Source organism: Anolis sagrei, chromosome 3, assembly GCF_037176765.1.
Source record: "Anolis sagrei isolate rAnoSag1 chromosome 3, rAnoSag1.mat, whole genome shotgun sequence".
Classification (NCBI taxonomy): domain Eukaryota; kingdom Metazoa; phylum Chordata; class Lepidosauria; order Squamata; family Dactyloidae; genus Anolis; species Anolis sagrei.
Window position 1 is genome coordinate 102,454,720 of NC_090023.1, and position 18,207 is coordinate 102,472,926.

The 18,207-nt window shown below is 38.8% G+C and overlaps 1 protein-coding gene across 1 annotated transcript in view; it reads right to left on the reverse strand.

Moving 5' to 3' along the window:
• The window catches only part of MGAT4A (alpha-1,3-mannosyl-glycoprotein 4-beta-N-acetylglucosaminyltransferase A), a 75,604-nt gene that overhangs the window by 22,015 nt on the left and 35,382 nt on the right, over window positions 1–18,207 (reverse strand). Inside the window, exons 3-7 of the mRNA XM_060769784.2 lie at window positions 13,316–13,483; window positions 11,529–11,669; window positions 6,250–6,383; window positions 2,140–2,186; window positions 1,171–1,284 (exon numbers count right to left, since the gene is read on the reverse strand). Coding sequence (XP_060625767.2) covers window positions 1,171–1,284; window positions 2,140–2,186; window positions 6,250–6,383; window positions 11,529–11,669; window positions 13,316–13,483 — 604 coding nt within the window. The remainder of the gene's footprint in view (window positions 1–1,170; window positions 1,285–2,139; window positions 2,187–6,249; window positions 6,384–11,528; window positions 11,670–13,315; window positions 13,484–18,207) is intronic.

An 18,207-nucleotide genomic window follows, 5' to 3' on the forward strand; every position in this document is an offset into this window, starting at 1 on the left:
TGCTGGCAAAAACACAAAATAATAGGTACAAAACCGGCAGTAGTTTAGAGTCTGTACTCAGAAGAGTTCTGTATGCAAAAGGTGATTCACACCTGCATCCACACCTCAATCCACACCCGTACAAGCAAATAGTGCGAGCAAGTACAAGCAACAGTGCAAGCAACACATACGGTATTACCAAAAATCTTCCAGTCATCTTAGAGGGACTCCACCATCCTCGCTTTCTCAAGCAACAACATTCCCCAATGGAAGGAACTCTGTGATTTCCAGAGCAGCAACTCTGGAGCCATACAAACTAGCAAACTACTGAAAACACTATTTATTGTCATCTCCCAACGGAACCTGTAATCATTCAAGTCCACTATATTTTTACTGGGTTTACATATTTGCTTCAATTAAAATCCCTAAAAAACGGGGGGAAATTAGGTCTAGGTGTATTTCTAGCCCCCCCCCCCCCCCCAAAGAAAACTACGGGCAGAGTAGGTATAACCTAGTAGGTTTTCAACGGAAGTACTCCCAACAACAGCAGATAAAACATATTCACATTTTCACATACAAATGTTGGTAGAAGCAAAGCAAAGCAGCGCTAGCAGTTCACAGACTACAAATTTGACTAATGGCAATATCAAAGAAAAGCTAAAGGACGAGAGCCAAATAAAAGTGTCTAGACCAGGCATGGGCAAACTTCAGCCCTCCAGGTGTTTTGGACTTCAACTCCCACAATTCCTAATAGCCTACTAGCTGTTAGGAATTGTGGGAGTTGGAGTCCAAAACACATGGAGGGTCAAAATTTGCTAGGGAGGAATGACCTTCAGTTTCATCTACATAAGGCATGACAAAGTGCCTGAATGTATCCCAGGACTCAGGATGATTGTTTTAAAATCTTCCTGAATAATAGCATGTGCAATTAGTTAACTCTAGGAGCTGTGGGCTCTATTTTAGAGGAAGAAACTGGAAAAACCACCTATGAGTATTCTTTAGCAAAGAAAACCCTGTGAAATGCATAGGGACACCATAAGTCAACAGGCAACTTGAAGGCACACCTGCTTGGTGCCTTGAACTATAGCTCTCAGAATTGTCCAGCCAGCCTTTGTGAACTGTAGTTGAGGGGGGAAAAACTTTCACAAGCTCTAGGTGCCTTTATGAACAGAAATGGGGAAAGTACCTTACCTGACTCTTTCTTTTGAATCTCCAAAAGTCTCTTTGAGATTTGTCAAATCAGGATAGTAGGATGCAGGTGGGGCTATTACTTCCACCAAGCCAGAGCTGATTTCTGTAGAAAACCTATAAACACAAAAGCCAAGTTGATTATTGCATGTTCTAGGGGACACTAAATTCCTAACACCTATAGGAGGAAATAGACTGAACATTGAAAATGGATTAAAATCTCAACTGAGTCTTGAAGTTCATAATAATAATAATAATTTTATTTCTTACCCGCCTCTCCTCATGGCTCGAGGAAAGTACTGGACAAGTTTATATATCTCAGCCTAAGGGCTAATGCTAGTAATGATTAAAAACCTAGCACTATAAAAAGTTAATTTTTATACTACAGCTCTCTAAAGCCACCAGCTCACATGGCCATAAATACCAGGGGATTCTGAGAGGCTGGTTCCAGAAAATGTAACTTTTCCAAGCCTTAAACAAAGGCTGCATTCCAAAACAACATTTTCTGTTTGTACACCAAAACTGATTTCCCTGTCCCATAAGAGCTCCTCATATCCCTTGAAAATGGACTGCATAGGATAAGTGTCACCAACCAATAGTAAGTATTAACTGAGCCATTTGTAAAAGCAGAAATGTTGACACATTCCCTTGGGCCCTGGCATAATTCCCAAGTCATCACCTATAATTAAGACACAATGCGCATTAACATCTTAAGTACTTGGGGACTTCTATACTGCAGCACTTTGCACAGTAGCTTTCATGTATATGCTGAGCAATCCACTTATTTCATGCCAACATAATCCATTTATGTCCATCCGAGTGTCTTAATCCCATTTGCCATTTTATAAGAGATCTCATTTAATTGCACTAGGCAGTGTGCGATATTAAGAACCATTGTATATATGTAAACTATTTATTCCTGAAATTCAAAAATGCAGTAAAATGTAGACAAATTGTCTAGAATCAACTTACTCTTTTTCTAGGCTTGCCACGACACCATTTACATAGTCAAGATCTGTCTGGAAAAAAAGACAGGAAGATAGGTTTAAGTTGTACTTACCCAGCTACAAGTAACTATAGGGTTCTTACACCCTGTTCATCCAAAACAGTCACCATAACAAGAAAACAAGCATCCCTATGGTAAGACAGGTCAAAATGCAATTGGGTTGTTTTACCAATGACCCTTCTTTGATCAGCAAAATTTGAAGGAGGAGCCCCTTTCACACAGCTGAATAAAATCCCACATTATCTGCTTTGAACTGGAATATATGGCTGTGTGGACTCAGATAAATAAGTTCAAAGCAGATATTGTGGGATTTTCTGCCTTGATATTCTGGCTCATCTGGCTATATGGAAGGGCCCTCCCTCTCTCCAAAGCAGAACCCTGCACACATTGCAACATCTATGGGAGGTATAGGGAACCCTATGAAGGGCATGATGAAGGACTACAAGCGTGACAACAGGGTGAAGCAAATTTGTCAAGAAGCCTTTTTTAATCACCAAAAAGCCTATCTAAATAGAAATCCCTTTACCCACAGGCAGAAGGAAAGCAGAGAGGAGGACAGCTTATGCTCCTTAATTTGGAATTCCATAACCTGAACTGATCTTCTTCTCCACTCAATTATGTGTAGACGACTCCTAGAGTACTACAGGCCTATGTTATTAATTTCTTATCCCCTGCTGCACTATGTACATTGACCATCTGTATATGCGCTCAGGTATCTTTCAGGGGAATCCTATGAACAGTAGGGTTTACAGTAAATTGAATTTTTATTTCTAAGTAGAATAGACAAACTGGATCAATGGGATTTACATATGTGCTGATTTACTATTTAGCAACCAATTCAATGGATTAAACCTGGTTAAGACAAACAATTGAATTTCGGACTCAAATACCTGATCCATTTGCTGCCTTCAATTAGAGTATCCCTACTAAATCACTGTAAGTTTTGAGTCATTATTCAGGAATTGATTCAAGGTAGCTATGCCATAATGTATTTATTTATTTATTTCATGTAAAGCGCATTGCATAAATAAATTAATATAAAATTAATACAATAGATGGAACACAAGCGGCTAAATAATTTTAGACCAAAAACGGGCAACAGCTACCACATTGTCTATAGCTTTAAATGATTCTTCCTCTGTGCATGAGGCAGGGCATTGTGGGCAAGCATACAGATGCTAAGTTGTTTGTTCTGCTCCACAGCCGCACATGGTGGAGGATTCTTCTAGGTCAGTGGTTCTCAACCTGTGGGTCCCCAGGTGTTTTGGCCAAAAACTCCCAGAAATCCCAGCCAGTTTACCAGCTGTTAAGATTTCTGGGAGTTGAAGGCCAAAACATCTGGGGACCCACAGGTTGAGAACCACTATTTTAGGTAGCACCATTTTGCCAGGTTGTCTTTTGATCTTCCCATTCTACTGCTGAGTCAGTTCAGGGACTTCCAAGTTGTCCATTCTTGATTTGCCCCTGGAGGCAGAACCCCGTGGGGGGCCATCCAGCTGGGATTTCCTGGTTTAGCTGCCCAGAGGGATACTCTTTATGTTGCTAGGGAACATTAAGTGGTGGTTCTCATTTCAGTTCACCAGGTTGTTGTGAGTTTTCCGGACTGTATGGCCATACAAACTCATAACTACCCAGTGATTCTGGCCATGAAAGCCTTCGACAATACATCTTTCAGTTCACCTCTCACTCGCATGTTCTTGATTTACTATGACTGAAGGAATAAGCTGGAAAATTACAGTCAAGATCAGAGCAGTACACAGTCACTTAAGATTCAAAAAGCAAGTGATCCTGAAATGCATAATATAGTTTTAATCTAATGAGGCTTCTGTTCATGCAAGTGGTTGATAAGGAGAACTAAGGAAGGGGGGGGGGGGAAGTCTCTTGGCAACTTCTCAGTACAAAAACCTTCCTCTCTTCATCTAAAAATAGTGACAAATTTAAGATGACCACCAAATCAACAATAATGATTGTGCCAGCTTGTGTAAGTCAAAAGATAACTGTTCCACCTGAGCAACTGTGAACCAACTTAAAACAAAACAACACAATATCCCATGAATGAAACACATATTTTCTCTAGGTACTAATGGCACTCCACTGAGTCCTAAAGCAGAAGTGCAAGTCTGAGGAAACTGATGGAATTAGGAATGAAAAGAGATTTAATTGTAATTAACCGCCATCTATTAGGTTTGAAAGAATTTCATTTAAAGAGGGACTGCTCTGATTTAACTTTACAAAAAGCTTCTCTTTTGCATGGAAGATTGTGTTAAACACAAGTTTACATGACTCCCATGCTAACTCACTTTCCACTCCCCGCCCAATGTATATAGTCACTTCTGTTATTAAAGAAGCCATTTGCAAACTCACTTCACAAGCCAAACCATGTATTTGCAGAGCTGTCTGCCTTGGTGAGCAAACATCATATATTTTTCCAAATGATAAAAACATCCCACAATACTCATTTTGTGCAGTTCCAGCCATCTGACAGAGAAGCACTTTTATACTTTTAGTGAAGTTTGTTTAAGCGATCTTTTTCAGTCCTCACCATTATGAATCTATATGGTCCAAAAAGGCACAGCAAATTGGACTGTTTTTGCAGTACAACTGAAATTCAACCGGCGGTCATTTCAGTCCTTTCAGCCTAGTCTGTCCCACCACATTCTGGGATGTGTAGGAAATGATGTTCCTACACATCCCAGTCCAGAGTAAATAGCTCAAAACAAGACTTTACGACTTTTCTCCTTGCTCTCTTTATTACTACCATTTTATAGTTTAATTTGCAGTATGTAATTGGGAAAAATGTTACTGCCAAATGTGACAGATATGCAAATGTGACATTCTCCAGAAACAGAGCAAAATATCCAATGAACGAAGTGGATCATTGAGTAACGAAACATAATACTTGGAACCAAATGTGCTTTTGGACTCTATGTTGCTCACTCTAATTGCTTCCTTATTATTTAATTTAATAAAGTGTACATTTTTTTCCTCTTTTTTTGAACTGTGGGTGGGTGGTTTTTTCTTCTTCTCCTTCTTTCTTTATACATTTATTATTTCCTACTGTTCTATCTTCTTTTAAATATTCACCCTCTTTCACTGTAATTCTATAATATTTTAATAAAAACTACTTTAAAAAAATAAAGTGTGCATTTGTCTCCATAGTTACATTTTAGAAGATGGGAGCCATGGTGGCACAATGGGTTAAACCCTTGTGCCGACTGAACTGCTGACCTGAAGAATTAAAGGTCGGCAGTTCAAAAAACAAGACCAGATGAGCTCCCACCTGTCAGCCCCAGCTTCCCATGTGGGGCCATGAGAGAAGTCTCCCGCAGGATCTTAAAACATCCGGGCATACCCTGGGCAATGTCCTTGCAGACAGCCAATTCTCTTACACCAGAAGTGACTTGCAGTATATTCTCAATTCACTTCTGACACAATTAAAAAAAAATAGAAGATTTTAAATAGAACAGTTTATTAGGGGGTGATTAACCATTTTTATTATAATCAGAGATTTTTTTTAATTTGCATTTTGTTTTAATCTATGTAGTGTGCAGCCTTGGGGTTGAAGAAGATAGCAAGGAGCAAGTAGGGAATGTTTTTTGCTGCCACCAAAATTTGGCTCTTTACAAAGCCAGCCACTTTTTGCCTCTGAGTCTTACTAAATCCAGACAGAGCAGAGCTGGCAACTTGCTCATGCTGCAAGGTCCATACATGAGTTTTAGGCAGAGGTCCAACACTCTTTTGAACTGATAAATCTGAAGTCTAATTGATTACTCTGCTTTAATCTGATGGGACAGAATTAAGAAAATGTTCCTGAAAGTTTCAGAGAACTAAGTTACCTTTCTAAGAGGCTCCTTCTCAACAGTCTACTTATCAAATGAGAAAAGGATATGAAAAAGAGTTTTGAAATGGCTAATTTTCACTTTAATGACTGAAATATTTAATGAGTTCTTAAAGAAATGTATTGAGGAAACATATTAATAAACTGAAATTGTTAAAGATTATCAGGTTAATCTCAACACTAGATACATCTATTAGAAGTACACTGTGAGCAACCAGAAAACATATAATTAGATTACCTCTCCTATGAAGACGATCATAACCGTATCTAGCTTCTCTTCTGGTGTAAGCTTATCAATCAGTGAGTGAAGTGTTTCCGTAAGGTAAGATTTTACTTTTCTCTTTACTGTAGGGATTCCCATTACTATAGAAACTGAAACAAAGAAAAATTCAACGGAATCACTTAAGCAGGAAAGAAAAGATTATGTAATGCTGAAAAATACACACAACATGTTTTTGGCAGACTGGATGTGTTTTTTGTAAGTTTGCAACTTAGACTGGTAAACTAAAGGAATAACAAAACTACAATTATAATAAGACCAGGACCAAAAGCATATAACAAGTTTGAGAGCATGCTTGTGTCAACAATAATTGATAACCCATTGAACTAGATATTTTGATTAATACATATATATCAGGCAGAAGTTTCATTTAGATCTGCAGCAAGAATAATTTTTTAAAATTATAACCTTGTCAGAATCAAAACAGTTGAAGATGCTTTTGAAATTATATGGCATTTGTTTAATATATATACCTCATATGCAAATTCTAGGAATGACTCACCAAGAAACCACATGATATCCTTGAAATGATCAGAATGAAAACTCTTTAAATATTGACTATAGCTATGTTGTTATTTATTCATTAAGTAGCTTCCGACTCTTCATGATCCCATGGACCTGCTCATGCCAGAGCTCCCTGTCGGCCGTGGCCACCCTCAGCTCCTTCAAGGTCAAGCCAGTCACTTCAAGGAGACCATCCATCCATCTTGCCCTTGGTCTGCCCCTCTTCCTTTTTCCTTCCATTTTCCCCAGCATCAATATCTTCTCCAAGATTTCCTGTCTTCTCATTATGTGACCAAAATACTTCATCTTTGCCTCTACTATCCTTCCCTCCAGTGAGCAGTCAAGCATTATTTCCTGAAGTATGTACTGGTTGGATCTTCCTGCGGTCCAAGGCACTCAGAATTTTCCTCCAGCACCACAGTTCAAAAGCACCTATCTTCCTTCGCTCAGCCTTCCTTACGGTCCAGCTCTCACATCCATAGGTTACTACAAGGAATATCATTGCTTTAACTATGCGGATCTTCATTGCCATTGTCATGTCTCTACTCTTCACTGTTTTATTGAGATTGGTCATTGCTCTCCTTCCAAGAAGTAAATGTCTTCTGATTCCCTGGCTGCAGTCTGTGTCTACAGTAATTTTTGCACCTAGGAATACGAAGTTTGTCACTGCCTCCATGTTTTCTCCCTTTATTTGCCAGTGATCAATCAGTCTGGTTGCCATAATCTTGGTTTTTTAAATGTTTAACTGCAACTCAGCTTTTGCACTTTCTTCTTTCACCTTGGTTGGAAGGTGCCTCAGCTCCTGCTTGCTTTGAGTCATCTAAGTGGAATCATCTGCATATCTAAAGTTGTTAATGTTTCGTCCAGCAATTTTAACTCCAGCCTTGGATTTGTCAAGCCCCACACGTTGCATGATATCTTCTGCATACAAGTTGAATAGGTCGTGTGAGAGTATACAGCCCTGCCATACTCCTTTCCCAATCTTGAACCACTCTGTTGTTCCGTGGTCTGTCCTTACTGATACTACTTCATTGTTCTACAGATTCCTCAGGAGACAGACAAGGTGGCTTGGTATCCCCGCACCACCAAGACCTTGCCACAATTTATTAGGATGCACACAGTCAAAGGCTTTAGAATAATCAATAAAACAGAAATAGATGTTTTTCTGAAACTCTCTCCCTCCCTCCATTATCCAGCGGGTATTGGCAATTTGGTCTCTCGTTCCTCTCCCTTTTATAAAACCAGCTTGTATATCTGGAAACTCTCGCTTCATGTATCACTGGAGTCTTCCTTGCAGGATCTGGAGCATTGCCTTACTGGCATGTAAAATAAGTGCCACTGTATGAAAGTTTGAGCAGTCTTCAGCGTTTCCCTTTTTTGGTATGGGAATATAAGTTGATTTTTTTCCCAATCTGGTAGCCATTCTTGTGTTTTCCATACTTGCTGGCATATGGCATGCATCACCTTGACTATAGTTATAATCAATATCAAAATATAATAATGTTCTGATGCACTTTAAATCAAGGAATGTTGTTTAAGGCGGGGGAGGGGGGGCGGCGTGCTGGATAAGGGATAATTTATTTTTATACTATGTCAATTGCTCATAAAAATCTATACATAGCAAAACATTTTAAAAATGATCCCAAATCCTTATTGAAGTCCCTAAAATTGAAAAGTGTCTCTCTCTTTAACAACAGCTCTTCATTTATTCAAAAAAGGCAGTTTCCTCACCTGTCTGGTGAGACTGGAACTCAAAGAAGGCACCTTTTTTGGACTCCAGAATATCCCAGCAGAATGACAATAATGTTAGGAGATTCTGGGGATCATAGTCCAAGTAAAACTTCTAGACTTTAGGTAAGAAGCCAGGGGAATGGATCACCTAGGAGCCATATTCCAAAGCAGTGCAATGTATGCCCTTTGCTTGTCACTCTCAATCCAAAACACTTCGCATGCATACAAAAAGATGTATGAATCTTAATGTTTGTTGCGTGCCTTTCATGTGCAACATGCATTATAAAATGCACACATAAAAGTAGCATAAAGCCTACAAAATGTTAAAAAAACTGTCTTGCCATAGTTTATTACTCTGTTTAAAAGAAAGTCAAGCACACAAAAAAGAAGATGGATTATGAAAACAGAGGAAAAACAGCAATAGAGGCAGAACAACCAAACAGAAGACAAATGCCTTGCAAACACTCAAAGTTAAACCTCACTCAAGGGTTGTCTTTTGCAGGATCCTATAAATCTGTTTTGCAGGACTGGTAAATTCAGGAGCATCATTTGCAGAAAAATGTTTCTAAAATCCAACAGGGAATATATGAAACACTTACCTTGACAGAGACATGACATCCACTCTTTCTATATATATATATCTCAATTCTCATGAGCTGCAAGTTACTTCTGCATGATATACCATATTTTTATCGATATAATTTCCAAGCAGAAAATACACTCACTACAGTGAATGAAATACACCAGTGCAACTCACAGGCCCTTGGACTACAGTTATTGATTTCCTGTGCCATGTGTGTTTCTGGGATAGAAACAGGTGTAGCCAAAGGACAAAGATAGGGGACCATTCCTCAACACATTGGGGGGAAAATCACTGCTGTCTGCCACATCAGGTAGCTTAGGAAGGTTCATAGTGCAGGACTTCTTAAACTTTTTTCCATTCACAACTCCTTTCTGTCCAAGAAAGTTTTTTGTGACCCCAGATGAATAAAATAGGTATCAAAATAATTTGCTAACAATAAATCAGTATTTGCAAGAATGTATTTGTTGCTGATGCATTTTCTGTAGAGTCTGCTGCAAATACTGCATGTTGCAGTTAATAGATTTGTGTAAATGGGTGGCATTCAGAAACCTTTTATTGCTGCCAATGTTTTGTGACCCCAATATTGTGCTAAGGGGGACCCCATTTGGGAGCAGGACTCATAAGGAAGCAGTGCCATAGTACACTACATATTTTAACATCATAAAATGATCTAATTCTATCGTAAGGCATTGATGTACCCATATCCACAAAAGATGGGTTCCTGGCTGGATCACAGTTACCTGAAACCATGGATGAAACTGAATGATATTAAATAACATGGCTTCCAGTCCTGGCATAACATACAATTGTGTTAGAGCAGGGGTCCTCAAACTAAGGCCCAGGGGCCGGATACGGCAATCCAAGGTCATTTAGCCAGCCCTCACTCAGGGTCAACCTAACTCTGAAACGACTTGAAAGCACGCAGCAACAACTATCCTCTTTCATCAGCCAAAAGCAGGCCCACACTTTCCATTGAAAGACTAATAAGTTCATATTTGTTAAAATTGTTCTTCATTTTAATTATTGTGGTGTTTTTAAGTGTTTTTTGCATTACCAATGAGATAGGTACAGTGTGCATAGGAATTAATTCATGTTTTTTAAATATATATAATCCGGCCCTCCAACGGTTTGAGGGACTGTGAACCTGCCCCTCTGTTTAAAAAGTTTGAGGTCCCCTGTGTTAGAGGATTAGGGAGAATGTTCTAGATCCTCCAACACAATTCTATGGTAATATTTGAGGGAAATGCATCACAGAATTGACTGGTGGACCTATTTACTTACTTACTTACTTACTTACTTACTTACATACTTTTTTTTTACCCCACCTCACCCCAAGGTGGACTCAGAGCAGCTTACAAGTAGGCAACAATTCGATGCCACATACATAAACAAAGAATAAAAATATAAACATGTGCATTAAAAACCATAAAAACAAAACATCAAAACATTAAAAACAAATTATTAAAACCACACCATCCAAAATCAGAGTCCAGGAGCCATTACAGTCATAATTGCACTTATTCCATATCACTTATTGCACTAAGTTTATTGTCCGAAGGCTTGGTCCCACAACCATGTTTTTACTTTCTTTCTAAAAGTCAGGAGGGAGGGAGCTGATCTAATTTCAATGGGGAGGGAGTTCCATAGCCGAGGGGCCACCACTGAGGAGGCCCTGTCCCTCGTTCCCACCAATCGCACCTGCAAAGGATGTGGGACTGAGAGCAGGGCCTCCCCAAAAGACCTTAACCTCCAAGTTGATTCACAGAGGGAGATAAGTTCGGACAAGTAAACTGGTCCAGAACCATTTAGCAAATTCCTAGAGAGATTATTCCCCCACCGGCTGCCAGTAAGCAAAATTGCGGATATAGGCCCACCATTACTGGGGTTTTATTGTATTAGAGATCTGTTGTATATCCACTCTAAAATTTAACTTATTAAAAAAAACCTAGGGAACCTGGCATTGAGGAAAAGACAGATAACTATCTTCAATGTATGAGCAAAAAAGTCTATAGCTTTTATGTCGAGAATCTGTGTAGTTAAAAGCAATGAACAACTTGGGCCCATTCTACATTTCATGTTCTATAAACCTGCACAACATGGAAACCGTAATCTATCCATTGTTAAAACTCTGCATTCCTATTGTTAAAAAAACCACCTTCATTTTTAAGAAGAGACATGCTGTTTCGGATTAGTAGTTTCCATTATACCTTCACTTTAAAAGTGTAGGATCCACATGAGACAATAACACAGAAGATTGAAGACAACCTTCTTTCATCTTGGATTCAACCTGAATTCTAAGAAATATCCAACAAAGAAAACAAGAATCCTTTAATCTTCTATTTGCCAAAATCACACTAAGTTAACCACAGAGTTTCACACAACTGGAAGTGTGTCCATCAGACATATCTGGGAACTTTACCTCCTGTTCGTCCAAGGCCAACCTGCACTGAAGGTCGAAGGCTTCCTTCATTTTTCAACAAATGAGGCAAGTGGTAATATATATTTGGCACTTGAAGAGCTTTTCTGCTTGTTAGCTCCTTCAACAATTTTAATGTTTCATCTGAAAAGATACAATAGATATATTACAGAGCCATGCATTCATCCAACAGTGAACCCAAATTCTACTCCAAAATATGTTTTTCTCCAGACTTATATGATATAAACCACAAAAACATGAAGACTTTCTAATCAGAGATGGTAAAACACAGAAAATAATAGTTGTCCTGGAAATGGTAGCAGCATTTTATACATTTGCAGCTCATTTATAGAGCATTTGTGAAAACCCATGCAATGCATTTGAAAACCCCAAACAGTTATTCATTGCCATTTTTAAATATGCTGTTGTATTGTCACTTTTCAAGAGAAATCCCATTAGGATAAAAAAAAAAGTTATGAAACTTCCACTTGAAGTGTTTCTTTAAAAAACCTAAAAACTCCCATTAAGAGTAAGTAGAAAAGAGTAACTGGAAATTACTGTTATATCAAAAGGGAGATAAATTATTTTGTTCCCACTAACATTTGAGTTAGGGTGGCCAACGGTCCCGCTAAATGTGGAACTATTTTATTTCTGTGTTGTACAATCTTGCAGCCGTTTTTCCATTCCTACATCCAATCCGACCCAAAATACAACATAAATGTGTGTTTTCTCCCTGTGCTGCATGAAGTGTGATGCAGTAAAAGTTTCTTATCGTGTAGTACCAGAAGAAAACGCAAAGGAAAACTTCCCCAGATAAGGTAACACCCGACCCAACAAGGGGGCCAGCCAAAAAGAACAGAGACACAGATATAAACATGAGAATTTATGTATTGGAGAGTCCCAGAAAAGAAATATGTCTTCTAACCTGGAAATGCATGAAAAATGCATGAAAAATAGACTGAGAAAAGAGTCTGGATGAGGCTTTAGTAACTCTGTTAATTTTTAAATGTAATCATATCACAAAATAAAATAAACCATTGAGCTGCTGAACTTGCCGACCAAAAGGTCAGTGGTTCAAATCCGGGGAGCAGGTTGAGCTCCCACTTTTAGCCCCAGCTTCTGCCAATCTAACGGTTCGAAAACATGCAAATGTGAGTAGATCAATAGGTACCGCTCCGGCAGGAAGGTAATGGCATTCCATGCAATCATGCTGGCCACATGACCTTGGAGGCATCTATGGACAATGCCAGCTCTTCAGCTTAGAAATAAAGGCAAGCACCACACCCAGAGTCGGACACAACTAGACAATGTCAGGGGAAGCCTTTACCTTTACCTTTATATTATGTATAACTTTTCTCACACCCTTCGGTCAACCATATATGCACGAGAGCAAGAAATAAGTGATATTTTAACAACATCAAATTACTGCACACAGGAACTACTTGTAAAATATATATTGAAATAATAATTTGCCTTTTGCTTTCTCTAACTGAAGCTGCTTTTTAAGCTTGTGCAAATCAGAACAGAGAGAAAAATCAAACTAAACTGGCACCCCACCAGTTTTTATCTTGTCAACTTCAGGGGACAAGGAATTTCAAAGCCCTTGGGGTTTTCTAGAATGCCCACTGCAAAATAAACAGCAGCACTATCATAATGTAATATATCCCTATAAACACAGAGGCACTAGACTTCTTTGCCAAATGTTTATACATTTTTGTTTTTTGTTTTAAAAAGTGGGTTGGAACAGCCACAGCAGGTTCCTTTTGCCTGTCCAAAGCATCTGTTTGTACCTGAAACACTGCTCAGTGCATCCTTGCTGCCATTCGTTTCCGCCACGGCACGCCTGAACTGCTCCAAGATGGTATTTAATTCAGAGGAACGCTGCAGGGTTCGGTGCTCAGCTATCCGAAGACGTTCCTTCAAAGCATGAAATTCCCTTTGATAAGCGATCAGTTTTTCTAGAAATGAAAATAGCTCAGGTTACTCTCCCTTAAAAACCAAACAGCAGCTTCTCAGAGTCTAAATGAAAGCTGAATTCAAACTTTCATCTGCAAAAAATATCTTGCAAGCTCTGAGTCCCTCCCGGTCCCCCCTTGGGATGCAGTCAACTGGCATTCACTATTAAATTAAATTTCAACATGCTGTTTCTCCTGCTGAATTTATTCTTAACCAAATGAAGGAAACATCAGAAACAGACAGAATGTGTAAAAACAAGTAATGCAAAACCAGTATTGCAAAACTTCCTGAACGGATTAGAAGTTTGCTGCTGGGGAGAAACTGAAAGACTTTTCACTGCAGGAAATACTATGAGAAAGAATAATGATCTCTTGTCAAAAGAAATGTTAACATGACATGCCTAGACTATTCCAATTTATTCTTCATTATTTTTCCACTCCTGGGCAGATGACAATTCTACAGGGAAAGCCCACAAGTGTAATATGCTATTTGTTAAACAACATCTAAGTAATTTCTCTTAAGATAATAATACAGCTTTGGGGAGGAAAGCATGCAAGCCACAGCATTCTATTGGATACAGTCCTTTTTCCAAGTAGACAGATAGATAACTTTGCATCAAGTGGTGATTTCTCAAAGAGTTGAAGTTTATTTGTTACTAGCTTGTGTATCCAGAGTTGCCTGACTTATTTGAAAAAAGTTATGTTTTAATTGTACAAAATGCATAAGGTTGTGGGCGAACTACAATTCACATCACACCAGATTAACCCCTGAAATTCCATCAGTAGTTTAAGTTGTTTAACTTTGGGCAAGTTTGCTCTAGATGCATCATTGATGGAGTTCAGTCCGATCTCTGGCTGCAGGTTAAACTACAGCTTCCACCATGGTGGATTATCCCCCTCAAATCCCTCCAGTAGGTTCAGTTGGCCATGGGTGTTCTGTGTGCCAAGTTTGGTCCAGATATGTCACTGGTGGTGATCAAGTGTCTCTGGATTTAAATGAACTACAACTTCCAGAAATGATGGTCAGTTCCCCACAAACCCATCCAGCATTTTCAGTTGGTCATGGTGATTCTGTGTCTGAAGTAAGGTTCAGGACCATTATTGGTGGGGATCGAGTGCTCTTTGATTGCAGGTGAACTATAACTCCCAGTACTTACAATGGGTATAAATCAAGGTGAATTCCCCCCAAACCTCTCCAGTATTTTTCTTTGGTCATGGGGATTCTGTGTTCCAAATGTGGTCCAGGTCCACAGTGGGGGTCACAGTGCTCTGACTTGATGCAGGATGAACTACAACTTCCATCATGTGATGTCAATCCCCCAATCTCCTCCAGTACGTTTAGTTGCTGTTTAGTTCTGCTCTGTTCGTTGTGCAGACAGAGTTGAAAAGAGTAGGAGAGGGTTAAGGGAGAGGCAGTGGATGGGATCATACAAATTCCACACCAATGGACAGAGTAAGAAACACTGGGATGTCTGTGGTGGAGGAAACACATAAATCTAGGGTGAAATCATCCTTGAATGAAAGCATTCCTTGGGTGGTAGGCAGTATGGTTTTTGGGGAAGACATTGGCAGGGGTTGGGCTACATGTTCATGGTGCTCACTATAACCTGAAATGTCATTGGGGGGAGGGCTTTTGGTGGATCCTCAGGACTGTGGGTTAAAGCTACTTGTAGAAGTGGGAGTCTGTCTGTGGATGTGGGCACCCTAGCCACACACACACGTGTTTTGACTTTTAGTATGTATATAGATTAGGAGGTTTTGTGTTTAAAGCTCTTTGCTTTTACATTTTGCGATAACACTTTTATGTTATTCTATGCCTTTATATGAACTTCTAATAAAGTATCTAATAATGTATCTTATTTTAAAAACCCAAGCATTTAATAACCAACCTATTTTATATATCATCAATTTAGCTGCTTTATTCTCATATCACAGAGAAAATCTTTTAAACTTGAAATGTACAGACTTAATATTTATGTCTTAATCCTTCTTTCTGATGCAAATGCATCCATTACTATTAGTGCTGCTAACTTTTATGCAACTAATATTCTTCAACAGGCCTGTGTACAGCCTAGGACCTCCCCCCCCCCCCCCCCAATTTGGAAGTGTAATTCGTCGTATTCTTATTTTGCCCACTAGTTTTTTTTAATAACCTTGCTGAACCTTGCTGTTATAGTAAAGGATTGGTTTGATATGTTTTAATTCCAATGTATTCTGCATTAATCACCCAGGCTTCTACATTATTAAAATCATACAAGGAACACACTCTTCTTTTACTTGGTTAAGTGAGTCAAGTCCCAACGAAAAAGTTTCCATTCTGAAACAATACATTTCCTGTTCCAACATGGACAATGAAATGTAATGAAGATAAAACTGTATTATATCAAAAGAAGGAATAAGATATGGATATGTCGAAGAACTTACTCCACTAAGTACTATACCAAAAGCCAGTAATAAAACAAATTTAATTTATAGATTGGGGGAAAGGGATTGGCATACAGTTATAGCTCTGACTCACCAACTTGAAATATGTCCCAGTGGAGTCTGAAAACAAGAATTATTCCAAGGCAGAGCTGTTTGGAAATGATATGTCAGAAGAAAGTGCTCACTATAATAATTGAGATGCATCTCGATCTGCTCTTAAGCATATAGGAATTCTTGCATTTGTAGATGTGAAACAAGATCCAGTGGAAGGGATCCAATAGATCTGATTCATTCCATTCACTATCTGCTCCTATGAGTAGACTAGAGCTTGTGAAAGTGTCTTTTCAAAGGTAGGTTGTTCCATTGGTATTTACAACACTTAAAAATGAAACCTGTTCCTCTTACTCATCATGATAATGAAAAAGGTTAACTTGTAATGTTACTTGTACTTCGTACACTAGATCATTGGTTCTCAGCCTGTGAGTCCCCAGACGTTTTGGCCTTTAACTCCCAGAAATCCTAACAGCTGGTAAACTGGCTGAGATTTCTGGGTGTTGCTGGTCAAAACACCTGGGGACCCACAGGCTGAGAACCACTGCACTAGACATTCCTTTCCCACTATTTATATTACCTTCCTGTTACAGGTTAGTATCCCCAATCTGAAGTACTTGAGACTTTCAGAATTTTTTTTTAGATTTTGGAATTCCTGTCTTTGCTTATAAATATATAATGAGATGTCTTGGAGATGGGATCCAACACAAAATTCATTTATGTTTCTCATAAATGTTATACACATAGCCTGAAGGGAAATGTATACACAATATTTTAAATAATTTTGTGCATTACACTAAGTTTGTGTTCCCTGAGCCATAGGAAAGAAAAAGTATCACTATCTGAGCCATCTATTTGGGATTTCAAAACTTCAGGTGAGGAAGCTTTTATTACTTTCTTGAGGAAGAAAAAAATATCTTAGGATTGATATGAGAATGCCATAAAAATGAAACTTGCTGCCTCGTTTGTATGCAATGTACAATATTTGCAGAAGAAACCACAGCTTCCTTGTTTAAATACACATGTTTCTAGACATGAGCAATATCCAATTTTATTAGTTTATATAATAATACTAACTGTCCCCTGCCACACGTTGCTGTGGCCCAGTCCGTGTATATGTGTTTTGTATGTGTATATATTTGTGTATATGTGTATATATGTGTGTTTGCGTGTGTGTGTGTATATACACTATATGTGTGTGTGTGTGTGTGTGTGTGTGTGTGTGTGTGGTTTTGCGCATGTGTGGTAATGTATTTTTTAAGTCTCTTCTGCTGTGTTTTTCAGTATTTTATGAGTTATGGTGACTCATTGGCCTGATAGGTGTACTGTGTCCAAATTTGGTGTCAATTCGTCCAGTGTTTATTGAGTTATGTTAATCCCACAAATGCACGTTACATTTATATTTATATAGATTACAATATAATAATAATATGGTAATAATCAATATTTTTTATTATTTATATAGGGTTTTTTTAAATTTTGTGTTTTTAAATGCATTTTAACTGTATCCTAGGAGCCCTCGGTGGTGCAGTGGGTTAAACCCTTGTGCTGGCAGGACTGATGATCGACAGGTTGGAGATCCGAATCCGAGAAGAATACAGATGAGCTCCCTCTGTCAGGGATACTATACGCAGCTTGTACTCCAGTAGTTGAGTGACTGAGAGTTGAACAGATCATTACAAGTGCTTGGGTGTATTTATCATAGGTCGAAGTTATCAACTATACTTAGGCAGGGACTCTTTCTGTTCGCTGTGCCCACACAGCATGCCACTGCATTTTGACATTCATAAAGCTACACATGAGTGTGGCCAGCTGGATGAGTCCAAAGAGGAAAAATGGCCCTGGTCCCTGTACTGTTGACCATTCTTGACCATAATCCACCACTTCTGTTAGTCATTTTGACCAGGTTTTTTTGAACTGATATTTTTCTTTCATGATGATTTGGAAATATAGGAAAACCAAATCACTGCATTTCTAGGTGAGAGCAATAATCGTGGCAAATGATTTTTTTTAAAAAAAATATAGGGCCTGGGGGCTTTGGGGAAGCTCCTGTGGAGTCTCAATGGCCACATGTCATCCACAGGTTGCACTTTGTTCACATCTGTTATAAATGGTCAATTTCCACCTGGGCTAAGTCATTTCACAAGATAGTAGAAAGAGGGTCACATGGCTGACTGCTCCCACCATAAAAACCAGATTTGAGGAATAAAGATCACTTTCCTAGTTTTCTTCCCCTTTCTGACTGACTGGCA